General features: G+C 41.5%; 1 protein-coding gene across 2 annotated transcripts in view; it reads right to left on the bottom strand.

Moving 5' to 3' along the window:
* Edrf1 (erythroid differentiation regulatory factor 1) overlaps positions 1 to 13,937 on the bottom strand; it is a 37,923-nt gene that overhangs the window by 13,451 nt on the left and 10,535 nt on the right. For both annotated transcript variants that reach the window (XM_005351406.2, XM_005351407.2), the window contains 10 exons: positions 12,285 to 12,432; positions 12,101 to 12,209; positions 11,555 to 11,666; positions 10,420 to 10,680; positions 8,277 to 8,348; positions 7,825 to 7,975; positions 4,817 to 5,005; positions 4,308 to 4,508; positions 3,168 to 3,386; positions 990 to 1,213 (listed from right to left, as the gene is read on the bottom strand). In XM_005351406.2, coding sequence (XP_005351463.1) covers positions 990 to 1,213; positions 3,168 to 3,386; positions 4,308 to 4,508; positions 4,817 to 5,005; positions 7,825 to 7,975; positions 8,277 to 8,348; positions 10,420 to 10,680; positions 11,555 to 11,666; positions 12,101 to 12,209; positions 12,285 to 12,432 — 1,686 coding nt within the window. The remainder of the gene's footprint in view (positions 1 to 989; positions 1,214 to 3,167; positions 3,387 to 4,307; positions 4,509 to 4,816; positions 5,006 to 7,824; positions 7,976 to 8,276; positions 8,349 to 10,419; positions 10,681 to 11,554; positions 11,667 to 12,100; positions 12,210 to 12,284; positions 12,433 to 13,937) is intronic.

Genomic DNA, 13,937 nt, shown 5'->3' with positions numbered 1-13,937 from the left:
TTTTTTTTTCCTTTTCTCAATAAAAAAAAATAAAAAATAAATAAAAAAAAAAAAAGAATATCAAGCATTTTCAATTGCTTAGCCATCTCTTCAGTGCCAGGTTCAATTTGGTTGTTTGTTGTTCGAGACAGGGTTTCTCTGTAGCTTTGGAGCCTGTCCTGGAACTAGCTCTTGAAGCCCAGGCTGGCCTCAAACTCACAGAGACCTGCCTGTCTCTGTCCCAAGTGCTGGGATTAAAGACGTGCGCCACTACCGCCCAGCAACAGGTTCAATTTTTTTTTTAAAGATTTATTTATTTATTATGTATACAGTATTCTCAGTACTCTGCCTGCAGGCCAGAAGAGGGCACAGATCTCATTGAAGATGGTTGTGAGCCACCATGCGGTTGCTGGGAATTGAACTCAGGACCTTTGGAAGAGCAGGCAGTGCTCTTAACCACTGAGCCATCTCTCCAGCCCCAACAGGTTCAATTTTTAAATGTAATATCAAATAAAATTTTTAGATTTTAAAAAACATTTAAAATACTTTTAAAAGCCATTTACTTTAAAAGGTTACTTGCCCATTTTCATATTCAAGTTTCTTTTAACTTTTCTTTACACCTTAAAGGATGTACTCACCTGTGATATGTGTCTGATCATTACTGTGAGACTTGCTTCTACTTCTACTCTCTGATGCACATTTCTATCTCCCATACCGGACAGGACACACAGTCCTCACCTGTATCTTCTGGTACTTTCCCAGTTTCACTCTCTCCATGCCAATCTTCAGTACACTCAACATTTATTCCAGTTGCATCAACACCACTTACTGAAGCATCTTTCCTAGTAATTCTATATGCCATCCTCGGTACTAACACCTTACTGTTCCTATGAGCTGCCCACTCCTTTGCCATCACAATGTTGTACTCTCATTTAGTTTTACTCAGTGAAGAAAAAGTCAAGTTTAGAAGAATGACAGTGAGTAGGTGAGGCCCAACGTAAAGGCTTTACCTTGCTGTAATACAAGCCCTCTTCTGGAGAGAACTCCCGTTTGAACTCATCCTCTGCACCACAGTGCGCCTGTGCACAGACCCGCATGAGTCTTCCTGTGTTGCACAGCAGAAGGGCAGCATTTGTAGCATCGTCAATCGACTCAAAGTTGTGAATCCCCTTTTCAAAACAAGAAAAGCTTTTTTTCCACAATTGTTGCTCTGCAGCAGACACAGATTTGCTCACTTCACAAAGAAAGAAAGAAAACAATTGCATAAGGAGACATCAGTGTGACCAATGGGGTCAACTGCAGCACTCTCTCTGATGCCTGTCACATGAGTCATTCGGGTGAAGCACTGACTCCACTAGCTTACAATGTGACTATACTTAGAATCAGGTCTTTGAAAAGTTATTAAGGCCAAGTGAAGTCATTAAAGAGTGAGGTACTGATCCAATGACTGATCCCCGTAAGAAGGGGAAAAGACAGCAAAGCTCTAACAGAGAAAGAGCCTCGTGAGAACAGTGAGAAAGTGGCTGTCTGAAAGCCAAGAGAAGAGCCTTGACCTTGCGTCCTCAGTCCCCACCTCAGGTACTTGGCAGCCACTCTCAATACTGGCTGAGATTAAAACCAACCAAGACAACCGAGCAAAGCACATTATTAGAAAGTGTTAAACACAATCATAGTTCCATGGAGTTTTAAGAGGCTATAGTCTATGCTTTATCTAATTCTCCTGGAGTCTGACTATACCCTACTCATGCTCTCCCACTGACAGATTCCAAATGTTCCTTAAGCACTCAGGTCTCTGTCCTGGCTGGTTTTGTGTGTCAACTTGACACAAGCTAGAGTCAACAGAAAGGAAGGGGTCTCGGTTTAGGGAATGCCTCCATGAGAGGCAGCAGTTTTCTCATTTAGTGATCAAGGTGGGTGAAGCTATCCCTGGGCTGCTGGTCCTGGGTTCTATAAGAAAGCAGTCTGAGAAAGTCATGAGGAACAAGTCAGTAAGCAGCTCTACTCCAAGGCCTCTGTAACAGCTCCTGCCTCCAAGTTCTAGCCTTGTTTGAGTTCCTGTCCTGACTTCCTTCAGTGATTAACAGCAATGTTGAAGTGTAAGTCAAATAAACCCTTTCCTACCAACCTGCTTTTTGATAATGGTGTTGGTGTTAATAGAAACCCAAGACAGCCTCCCATTAACAATGACCTCTTTAGAGCATTGCTTTTTAAAAAAAAAATAATATATTCAATTTTTTTTTAATTTTATGTGCATTGATGTGAAGGTATCAGATACCCTGGGACTAAAGTTACAGACAGTTATAAGTTGCCATGTAAGGTTGCTGGGAATTGAACCCACGTCCTCCAGAAGAACAACCAGTACTCTTAACTGCTGAACCCCCAGGCCAAGTGTAGTTCACAACTGAGCAGGCAAAGAGATGTGTTCAGTTTATCTGTGGCCCTCAGTTACAGCTTGGCCCTTCCTAACCCTTTTTTCACAGCACCTAGCCTTTCCACAAACAGCCCCTCTAGTGGCTACAATTAACACCCTATGGGGATGCTTCTCGATCTGGGTAGCACCAAGACATTACAGCTCTCAGCACATTTATAATCAACTACCTCCATTAGATCTTTCTACATTCACTGATGTCACAAACCAATTCAGTGCAGCCTGAACCTCTACCAACTGCTTCCTTAATTCACATGTGGCCTCCTGCTGCTACTGTGGACTTTTTGCCCCAGGCTCCTGTGCCCTGCACAATCTCCAGAGCCTTCCCTTCCTCATACTTGCACCAGAGGTTCTTCTAAGGGACTATCGACCCAACTGTATCATCTTTCCCAAAGTCTTCAAATCCTCTACAACTGGGACAGTTTCCACTTCCACTGCACTGCAAGTAACCTTTACCACATTTCCCAGCTATCTGCATTATCGCAGATTTCCAAGTGGAAGAGGGGCCAGATGCACATGCAATACAGAACCTGGCACATAACTAGCTGTTCAAGCTGTTTCTGAATTGACCAGTCTCAAGTATAGAAGTTAGAATGAAGATACTGGGAAGAATGAACCCCAAAGGGGAAATACTGTTTTCTCTAATTTTATTTCTTAAGAGTCTCAGAAGAGAACCTTGTAGTCACACCCCCTCAGGTGCCAGTTCTTTGCTCCACCCACAAACAGTACGACAGGGATCAAAGAGGACACAGACACTTACCTACTCGCTCACCCTGCAGCGCAGCAGCCTGATTCATGTAAAACACACCGATTTCATTTCTAATGTTGCCCATTCTCTTCAACACTTGTACATAGTGTTCAGGATTCTGACTTTTTAAGTCACTAAATTGCAAGATTTCATTAGCAGCCTCATAACATTTACAACTAACTGTAAGCTGACTTTCTAAGTCTGTAGAGAGATCTGTTGCCCATGCAAACCCTTAAAAGAAAAAGAAAAAACAGGTCATGTTATGAGCCCTTCCTCTTTAATACCTATGGTATCTGACATTTTAAGTCAAAAAGAAAGAAGTGCAATATAGTATACATTTCATCAATACAACAAAAACCTTAAATGTCATAGTAAAAATGTCTATTAATAAAATGGTATTTTCCCAGAACACTCATGTTTGATTAAAAACATATTTTTCTGTCTATAAATACCAAATATTTCTTACCACTCAGATTTTCCCATGATACATCTCTGTCGTCTAGTATTCTGTGCTAGCTGTAATACAGACCCAAGACTGACACTTACACCACAGTGCAGTGTGTTCACATGGATGCTGTGAGCTGAGTTGTTCCTGTGGTTAAATCACTATCTCCCTTTAGAACAGATGATATAAGCATATGGCTATGAGGTAACTTTCTCTTAGCTACTGGACTCATCTAGAGTGTACTTAACCCACTTCCACCAACCATTTCTTCTTTCTGACAAGTACCCTAGATGTATATCCATGAAAACCTTACCAAGAGTGCATGAAGGAAACACAACCATATTCAAACCTTAGTTAGCTTTAATGAATAATTGTAAAATATTTGAAAATTATTTAATATAAACACACGGGACCATACTCAATTTATTTTTGTTTTTTTGGAGACACGGTCTTACTATGTATTCCTGGCTGGCCTGGAATTCACTATGTAAACCAGGTTGACCTCAAACTCACAAAGCTCTGCCTGCCTATCTCCCCATGCTGGGATTAAACAGATTAAAGACATATTATCACCAGACCCAGTCATGCTCAATTTTAAAATTTGAAAATGACATAAAATAGTTAACCAAAAAGCACTTTTGGAGCATACTTAAATAGGCATGAGGGAGCAGATAATTCCACTGTGACCAAGGGAGGTGTCTGCGTACCCTGGCAGCTGGACTCTCTGTGAAGACTATGGAGGATCTCCTGGTCTTCTTTTGTCTGGTAATTAAACTCCTCAAGGTGTGCTGCTCTGTTATTTGCGTTCTGGGCCAGCATGAGTTGGATGTCACCGCAGAGTGTCAGATATTGAGAAAGAAACAGCAGTACTTCAGAAAGCATGTTGGTGCAGAGGCAGCAGTAAGTATCTATTTGAACAATGGTGAGAAGGAGAGCCACAAGGACATTAGAATTGATACTCATGACAGACACGAAGAGACTGTCATCAGCTAAAGCTCTATGCCTGACTGTCACTGTCCACAACAGGTGACACAGGGCTTTGAACACTTAACACCAAGGAGATGTTACAACACCGTGCAAAAAAAAAAAAAAAAAAAATGACATGCTAGAAGGTGTTGCTTTAAAATTAAATTTTTAAGCAGAGAAATGAAGGTTCACTATCAATCAGATGTCTCCCTCCCTCCAAGGCCTTCTGGACATACTCAGGGTATCTTACCATGGCTCTGCAGAGCTAGCTTAATGTATCGCAATGCTCTTCCGTACTTCTGAAGACTCATGGCAGCATCAGACAAAATATAGTAGGCCTTTGATGACTTGAGAATCAGCTGAAGTTTCATTTTATGTTGCCAAGAACCAGGGGTCATTCCAGACTGCCTGGAACAATTGCCCTTTTGAAGGGAGCCCACTGCAATAGGGAGAAACATCACAATCTGTCTGAATCTAAGTTTCAATGAAAGAAAAAATAACCTGCCAGTTGAAACCCTCCAGACTCGGGCACTACAGGCAGGCCGAGACTGGTGACACTAGGCTTTCCTACTTATGGCAGTAGAGAAAGCAGCAGTGCCACAGCACTCGTGCTTCTTCTAAGGTCTTCAGCTTCTGTGCAGTCGGTCACTGCCACTTTCAATTCAAGTGACTCCTGCCAGCTGTCGCCAATTTCTGCATCAAACTACCAAACAGCATACATTGTAAAGCAGTCTTAACCTCAGACATCAGACCAGTTTCTCTATGCCTCTGAGCTCACATACTGTTTTAGAGTATTCTTCCCAGTCAACACCCATCAGCCAAAGCCACTTCCTACCTGTTGCCTGCAAAGATGCTTGCTCTCCCCAACTCCCCACTGCACTTTAAATTTCCTCTATCAAGAACACTAAAACTGCTAGATATAATGACTCATATCTAACTCTAGCACTCAGGAGCCTAAGTTTGAGGCCAGCTTGGGATAGAGAATGGTGACCCCAACACTAACAAAACCACAACACAAACTAAAACCCAAAGCAGTCCAGCCAGTCCTATTACCTTTTATTCATGATCATTTTACTCAAACACTTATCATATTTTATATACATGATCATTTATACATTCTATACATGATCATTTTTATACCAACCATATTACCAGAAACAGAAATAGTGACATAAAGTTAAAGGACTACATTGTTAACACACAGTGCACCAGAATACTCAAGTCTAACTATGCTGAAAAGACAAAAATATGGTGGAACAAAGAACACTCCCAGCCCATAGCTTAACTTTTCTTTTTTGTTTTTTTGGGATTTTTTTTATTAATGCCACACATACTTTTTCAAGATATTTGTTGCTATGTACTATGATGGCCTGGGCTGTGCCTATATCTTTTTCCTCTGCAGCCATAGCATTCTTCTTTTATTTTTTTTTTAAGATAGATAGATTTATTTATTTATTTATTTATTTATTTATTTATTTATTATGTATACAGTGCTCTGTCTGTCTGTGTGCTTGCTGGCCAGAAGAGGGTGCCAGATCTCATTACAGATGGCTGTGAGCCACCATGTGATTGCTGGGAATTGAACTCAGGACCTCTGGAAAAGCAGTCAGTGCTCTTAACCTCTGAGCCATCTCTCCAGCCCTGCCATAGCATTCTTTGCATATAAGGCACTGTGAGGAGATCAGAGAACAATGAAGGTCTTGCTCACACTGTGTATGTTCACAGCTCTTTAACATAGGAGAAGAGGAATAAACCTGGGTTTAGGACATATTCATAAGACACACTGGTGACAAGGACAGCAGACTGGACAAGGTTAGTGTGAGCAAGACTTACTTTTGGCAGGGCGATGGTGGCGCACGCCTTTAATCCCAGCACTCGGGAGGCAGAGGCAGGCGGATCTCTGTGAGTTCGAGACCAGCCTGGTCTATAGAGCTAGTTCCAGGACAGGCTCCAAAGCCACAGAGAAACCCTGTCTCGAAAATAAAAGACTTACTTTTACTTTTCTTCCTTTCTTATTCCCTTATCTTGGGAGACTCACTCTGTAGCCTAAGCTGGCCCTGAACTTGCAGCAATCTTGCCTCAGCCTCCCAAGTGACAGACTACAATGGGGCCATCAAACCTGCATTGGAGCAGGGTTTCTCAATAGGAGAGAGGGACAAGAAGAGCTATTTTAGACAGCAACAGTAAAGTCCTGGTACAGTTCTCTGTGAATGCAGGATGAGCCTGGCATACAAGAAGCACCACATAAGTACTACTAGAGAAAGAAATCTGTCCCCTCTACCCTTGTCATTTCTACATTTTTTTTTTTACTTTAAATAAACAGACTTTTAAATTATTAAAAAAAATACCAAAACCTGGAACTAGGGGGATGGAGGTATGATGGTTCAGCAGTTAGGACCACTGGCTGCTCTTCCAAAAGACCTGGGTTCTATTCCCCACACCCACAAGGGTGGCTCACACTATCTGTAACTTCAGTTACGGAGAATCCAGTGCCCTCTTCTGGCTTCTGTGGGTACTACATGCATGTAATGCACTGACACACATACCAGTAAACACCCATACAACTCAAGAAACTAAACAAAAAACCCAAACTGGAACTACTTAACAGTATAAGTAGAAAGGGAAATACAACTTATATTAAGAAACAAGATTGCTATTTCTAGCCATCAACAATGGCACAATAGCAGCCATCTCTTGCAGGTGCTCATCATGTATCCAGCTCTAAGCACATTATCTTTTTTCTTCTGAGACAGGGTTTCTTGGTGTAAGAGCCCTGGCTGTCCTGGAACTTGCTTTGTAGACCAGGCTAGCCTCAAAATCAGAGTTCTGCCTGCTTCTGCTCTCCTGGCATGTGCCACCACATTAGTAACTTACATCTTCTAGAGCCTCTAAAGAAGCAGCTGTCAATGTTTGCAGTTCGAGAAAGAAGAGGCAGCTCAATTGAGTAAACAAGGTGTCCTCCGGAGCCAAAGTTTTAAGCGAATGGTCTGGATTTTAATTCGTTGCTCTTGAACTACCCCACATATTTACCAAGGCAGCAACTCCCTAAAAACCTGTTGGGCAGGCTTCCCAAGGCTAACAGGGAGAGGTGGGTTCCTTAGAAAACTAGAAAAGTCCACAGAATCTCAAAACTATCTTTCAAGGAAAGGCTACCCTGACTTTCCATTTCCCTGGCTTCCTTCTTCTCAAGTCATTCTTGACAGGAGCCTTCTTAGTCACAGGACAGCAGTTACTCTACCTGCAAAGCAGTCAACTCACTTTTGTCCAGGAATAAGGCCATCTGTTTCTCCAGCCCCTCTGGACCACCCCTTGTGGATTCATCTTCATATTTTAAGGGGATGGGAGTGCTGGGATCAGCTGCTGGAAGGTCACTTTCTTTTTTGATGCTGCTATCTACAGATTTTAAACCCTTTAAAAAATAAAAACATACAAACACACTTTTATTCCCTTCTTAAAAAGAAAACCATTTGCTATATATATATATTCCATTTACCAATAGTAAAAGAAAACCTAAATACGCAGCAGAATTTCTATCTCAAGAGACTTGGAACTACTTGCAACCTGACTGGAGAAAACTGACGAAATTTTCACTTAGGTTAAAGAAATAAAACCAGAGCAGGGCATCATTCAGAACATTTAAACACCAAAAAAACATGTGCTACTTGCAAATAAGCAAACTGCTGATCAATGAGGAGCAAACTTAGACTTACCTCCAGCACATAGCTAAGGACGAGTCGACAGCGCTCTTCCGTGTCATGGCAAACAGGAAACGCACAACTGGGCTTCAGAGACAAACATTGACATGTTACCAGCATGTTACTATTACAGCAAACCAGCTGACTCTTATTTCCCCCAAATTATTCAAACTCTGCAGAGCAGGAACTTAGAAACATGCTTTGTATTCAGGTTGGTGATGTAGGTATCTGATGTGAATGTTATTGGTACTGTTTCAAATCATGCTCAACGAAAGATCTTCCAACGTCCGTGAAGACCAACACTTAAAATTCTAAAAAGACTTCTATTTGATAAGAAAGTTCAAGAGTAGTAAAGCTTTAGATAAACACATACCAAAGCAGTAGGTCAGCTTACTCCCATCAGCACAGAGAGCAGCACTGTCAGTAATGCCATCGTCTGGTAGTAGGCTAACAAGTACCACCCATCAGCCAAACCCTTTCTTTAACTGATCCGCTTAATTAAAGAACAGAACCAAGAAACAGCTTCCAACCACACCAAGTAACATTAAACGCAAGGGCATTTCATCTGGCTAGCTCCTGGGAGGCTTCAATCACCAGCTTTCACAGGACACCCCACTCATAAGACTGAGGGTTTTGTCAGAGGGCAGAGTGGGTAAATGGAGAATTGGGAACCCAGGAGCCCACACGCTACCAGGTCATTCATCACAGGCCAGGAAAAGCTAAGGCATGTTCCCATGAAGATGACTGAACACTTTGTGTGCCTCAGACGGTGGTATAGAACATTTTCTGTAAAATCAGAGGATGTTATTACCTCATGCCATCCTTAAATCATCCAACTGTCCCAGCAGTCCATGATTCTGTAATAGTGCAGTTTCCCCAACACACATAAAAGTGCAGTTAACCACTGACTTAACTAAAGAGATATGGGGCTCAAGCTGAATGTGAACTGAGATTTAGACAGGTAACGACTCATTTGTAAGCACACATTATATGTCCTACATGGAAGCTTACACTCTCGTGAAGAGAGGAAACACAGCACAAGGATATCAGATATAGACAGGTTATGAGAGTGATAAAACAGCATGATTTGGCCGGAGTGGTCAGGGAAGGTCTCCTGAAGGAGATAACATTATTTTGGCCAAGACATAAGCCTAGAAAAAGACAGCCATGAAAAAAAAAACACCAGAAAAAAACATGTTCTAAGTAGAAGCAACAGCATAGGATCTTGGGTGACTCTGATGCTTTTCTTTACAGAAAAGAAAAGGGGGGAATGAAGAAAGCAGGTCAGAAAAATCAGGCAATGATTTAGGGTAAAAGAAAGCTATGTTTTCAAAAGTTTACTTGGATACCCAGTTCCCATCTCAATGCTAAACTCCAAGCTTAAATAAAAAGACTACTTATAAACACGAGTGTATTTCAGTTCAGTGAACAGCCAGGTCTTATGTGCTGACCTGTACCCAAATATAGGGAGTAGTATATATCGGCAAGTCCACTGTCGCCAACAGATGAATGGGAGGATAGTCATTATTACTCACGCCAAGAGACAGCCCTAAAGAGGATGAGTTGTTAAGGTCCACTTGACCCCAACCACAGCAAAGACCACAGGAACAAGCATTCTTTTCTGTAACACATGGGTAATTCACCAGTCCTCTCTACATGGGGACCACAGTGCCATTCTCTTCTCAATTCTGATTCTATGCTCACCCAACAAGCTGTACTCACCAGCAACTCAAATGCTAGACAGAAATGCCCTGGGAAAGAGAGGACAATGCACCAGGCCGTGGTGGCGCACGCCCTTAATCCCAGCACTCGGGAGGCAGAGGCAGGTGGATCTCTGTGAGTTCGAATCCAGCGTGGTCTACAAGAGCTAGTTCCAGGACAGGAACCAAAAGCTACGGAGAAACCCTGTCTCGAAAATTAAAAAAAAAAAAAAGAGAGAGAGGACAATGCTATGCACTGATCACAGGAAAGGAAAACCCCTACATAAAAAGTGAAATACAGTTGCCTGGCTAGCACATTTGCTCACCATGGCCTTACATACCGTGGCTCAGTTATCCCAGGTAATTTTACTCTCGTGCGGTTCCTAAAGTCAAGTTATAAAGTTATAATGCCATGTTTTGCAAGGCTAGCAACATAAACAGAAATAAAGCATGCTTACTCTGATTTGATGAATTGACTTGTATTTTTCTGGTACTGATAGTTCTCCAACAGACTTAATTATAGCCACTGCCTTGTTATCATCTGCAGGGTCAGAACTGGTGCTGTAGGTGCCGTTTTCATCACTATCGGGCATCTCTTCTTCCTCTTCACTGTAGCTTTCATCAGAATTCTCATTTAAAGGGGAGTCTGAACTTTCTTCTTTTTTAGGCTCATCCAACTGGAAAAGTTCTGAAAGCATGTAGTTGGCTGAAGCAATAATCTTACAAAAAAAGGAAGAAAGAAAGAAATCGATGTGAAGACTGAAGCTGCCTCACCACACTAAAAGTCTTAGGGGAAGTCTAAAGATAAGTTGTTTTCACCACAAGTACTACACAAAGCATAGTTCCCAATTCAAAGCTACAATATTCTAGGTGTGCTCTGTGAAACCCAGACGGACTATTTCCTTCCTTTTAGAAATTCGTGTACTCTGAGTTCTCCTACTCAACTGGACACAAGCTTTCATGTGTAAAGCATTTTAAGTAGAACACTAGCAAATTCCATCTCAACCCAAGTGAAAAATCAGAGTGTCTCTTTATAAGCAGTGATTGTTCAATCTTTGCTGGACAACTGTTACCATATAATCTATGGCTGTAAGGGAGAAACTTAAGATATGCAAAAGGGAAAATCTAAGTATGGAGCGTAAGCCTCCCTTACTCTTAACAAACGATGACATCTCGCTTCTGTAGTAAATCCCTTTAAAGACCTAACTGTGAGAAAGCAGAGGAAAAATGCATACTCTACTAGGATTACAAGTGCTTGTCACTGAACAGAGCTGTCCAAAAGGAATGTTAACAGGAGCCACATACGGAATTTTAAATCTTCCAGTAGTTGTATTGAAGATGTGAAATCTAGTAAGCAATTTAACACATTTAATTACATATTTACCAAATGTTCAACACACAACTTTCTCTCTTAAACTTCAGTGTGCATTTTACACTGACAGATGCCTCAATTCAGATTAAGCACATCCATATTGTTCAGCTCCATGCAGTTAGAGGTACACAGTACAGAGAAACAATGTGACTAGGTTCCACCCCAACATTGCTCTATCAGAATGCCAATAATGGCTTATTCATCAGGCATGACAATCTTACTTGAGGATGTCTGCTTTTGTCCAGCAACTTAACACAGTTGAGAAGCAATGTTCTAATAGTCCCATAGTGTTTTTTATTTTGATTTTTCTTCATCATCATGTTACAAGCAACCCTGAAAGAAAAGCATGTCAGCTTCACTATCCACTTAGCTTCTCCTGCAGGACTGAATGGAGGTTCATCCTGTTGAAGGATAACAGAATGACTAGTACAAAGACACACTGTTGCATCTTGACCACCTGCCACAACTGAGCTTTCACACCAAAGATGAGCATATTTGGTATAAATGTGCCTGTTGTATTTCTTTGCCCCATACACTCCAACCCCCAAGCTAGCCCCATGTTAAGATGTATTCTTTTTCACTATGTAAACCTTTAAAAGTACTTAGAAGCCATGGCTTGGATAGTGAGACTACTCCTTATCTTAAACTTTAGTTTTTAGACAAGGTCTTGTTATATAGCCCAGGTGGGCCTTGAACTGGTGATGCTTCTCCCTCAGCCTCCCAAGTGCCACAAGCTGTGCTGACGTGTCAGTTCTACAAGCACTCACTTGTATAAGAGGATGGCCACTGGCATTGTGAACGGGTTCTGGTACTTGTCTTCAGTTTCTTCACACAGAGTCGTGAGGTCATAGAGCTTCACAATATCACTGCCGCTAGCTGAAAAGAAAAACAATCCACCTTAAGTTACAGCCCTCACACAAATCACTACTGTCCAATCAAGCACTAACTTACCTTTAAAGAGCCAGTAGGTATGGCCTTCTTTAGTACAATTAGATTTTAGAAATGACAAAATATTTTGTGCAATGTCTTTTATGACTTTAGTGGAAAAATTAGAGTTTTCCAAATTGGGGATTTCTTCTGTCTTTATCATTTCATATTTCTGTAAAGCACAAATCAAAGGCAGTTTAGAAAACCCTGAGAGTGTAGCTACTTACTATTAAAGACAAATACGTAAGTCTCAAGTAGAAACCTATGTAGCACATAATTTAAATCAGTGTTTTTCAATCTTTTCCTGTTTCAAATGGCAAAGAGAGCTGAGGACCTTCCTTTGCCCATTTTCTAAGAATGACTTCTGATCTACTGACTCAGGCAAGGCACTGTCTAATTTCTTTTCTATCACAGCACAAACAGAACACTTCTCCACCTGATGTTTGCAGTAGGAAGATAAATGAAGGTGGACTTTATCTAGCAAACTGGAAAAAACAAAAAGAAACACATATTTCTGGCCCCTTTCTTTCTTCAGACACAAGTGTCTACAGATGTTTCCCTGGGCCTGCAGATTTTTCCTTTGCAGAGATGGAGCACAGGGGGCAGAAGTGGCAAGAGGAGGAAAGGTTTATGGATACTACTACTGCTATTTCTTGCACTGTTGGGAATAATGCTAAGGAATCTCACATCTTAGGCAAGTACTCCGCTATTCTGAACTAAAACCCAGTCAACTACTACTACCTTTAAAGTACCCCCATGTTTTTCCAGTTTGTGTTCTGTGCAGAGTGCCCTAACCACCTCTTAGCACATCTTCTGAGATATATATATATACTAGATATTCCTAACATCAAACAAGGTTGTGTCTCATTCTCTTACACTCATCTATAGTCTTCAATATGGTTATCTCCCCCTCCAGCATTTCACACTGAGCTATCCCCCTCAATTTCACTTGTGTGTGGGAACTCCAATGTGTGGCTTTAATAGAGTTCTTCGTAAAAAAAAAAAAAAAAGACAAAACCAAAACGATCAGCACCTATCCAGATCAAGTGCCAAATTTTCTCCAGTCCCAGCATCCCTAGCAAGTGCGCCTTGAAAACACTGATTAGACATGTCTATGATTTTCTCATTCTGAAACAAATCAATATCCCATGTCAGTGAACTGTACTGCTGTCCTAGACCTGAGAGTCCCTCTACTTTATCCCTATCACTAACACTTTCCTCCTTTCTCCCCTATGCCTGCTGTGAACACCTCACTACAGTTGTCACTGTCATTTTTGGTTCATGGCCTAACAGTGGTTCCCCACCAAGGCTACAAATTAGAATTGTGCACAAAGCTTCTTTTTTTTGTGTGTGGGGGGGTGGGTTTGAAGACAGGGTTTCACTGTAGCTTTGGTGCTTGTCCTGGAACTAGCTCTTGTAGACCAGGCTGGCCCTGAACTCAGAGATCCATCTGCCTCTGCCTCCCAAGTGCTGGGATTAAAGGCATGCGCCACCGCTGCCTGGCTTACAAAGCTAATTGAAAAGAAAGTTGGTTCACAGGTCCTAGTCCTAGAAACACTTGCATCCAAACACATACAGCTGTTTAAAAATCCTTAGGTGACTTTGACATATAGCCCTGGTTGGACTATGATGATGGAAGGCACAGTATCCGCCAGATGCAATTATTACTGGGCAATT

The sequence above is a fragment of the Microtus ochrogaster genome, chromosome 8 (genome assembly GCF_000317375.1).
Source record: "Microtus ochrogaster isolate Prairie Vole_2 chromosome 8, MicOch1.0, whole genome shotgun sequence".
NCBI classification, from domain to species: Eukaryota; Metazoa; Chordata; class Mammalia; order Rodentia; family Cricetidae; genus Microtus; species Microtus ochrogaster.
This window is presented reverse-complemented; position numbering and strand designations above follow the sequence as displayed.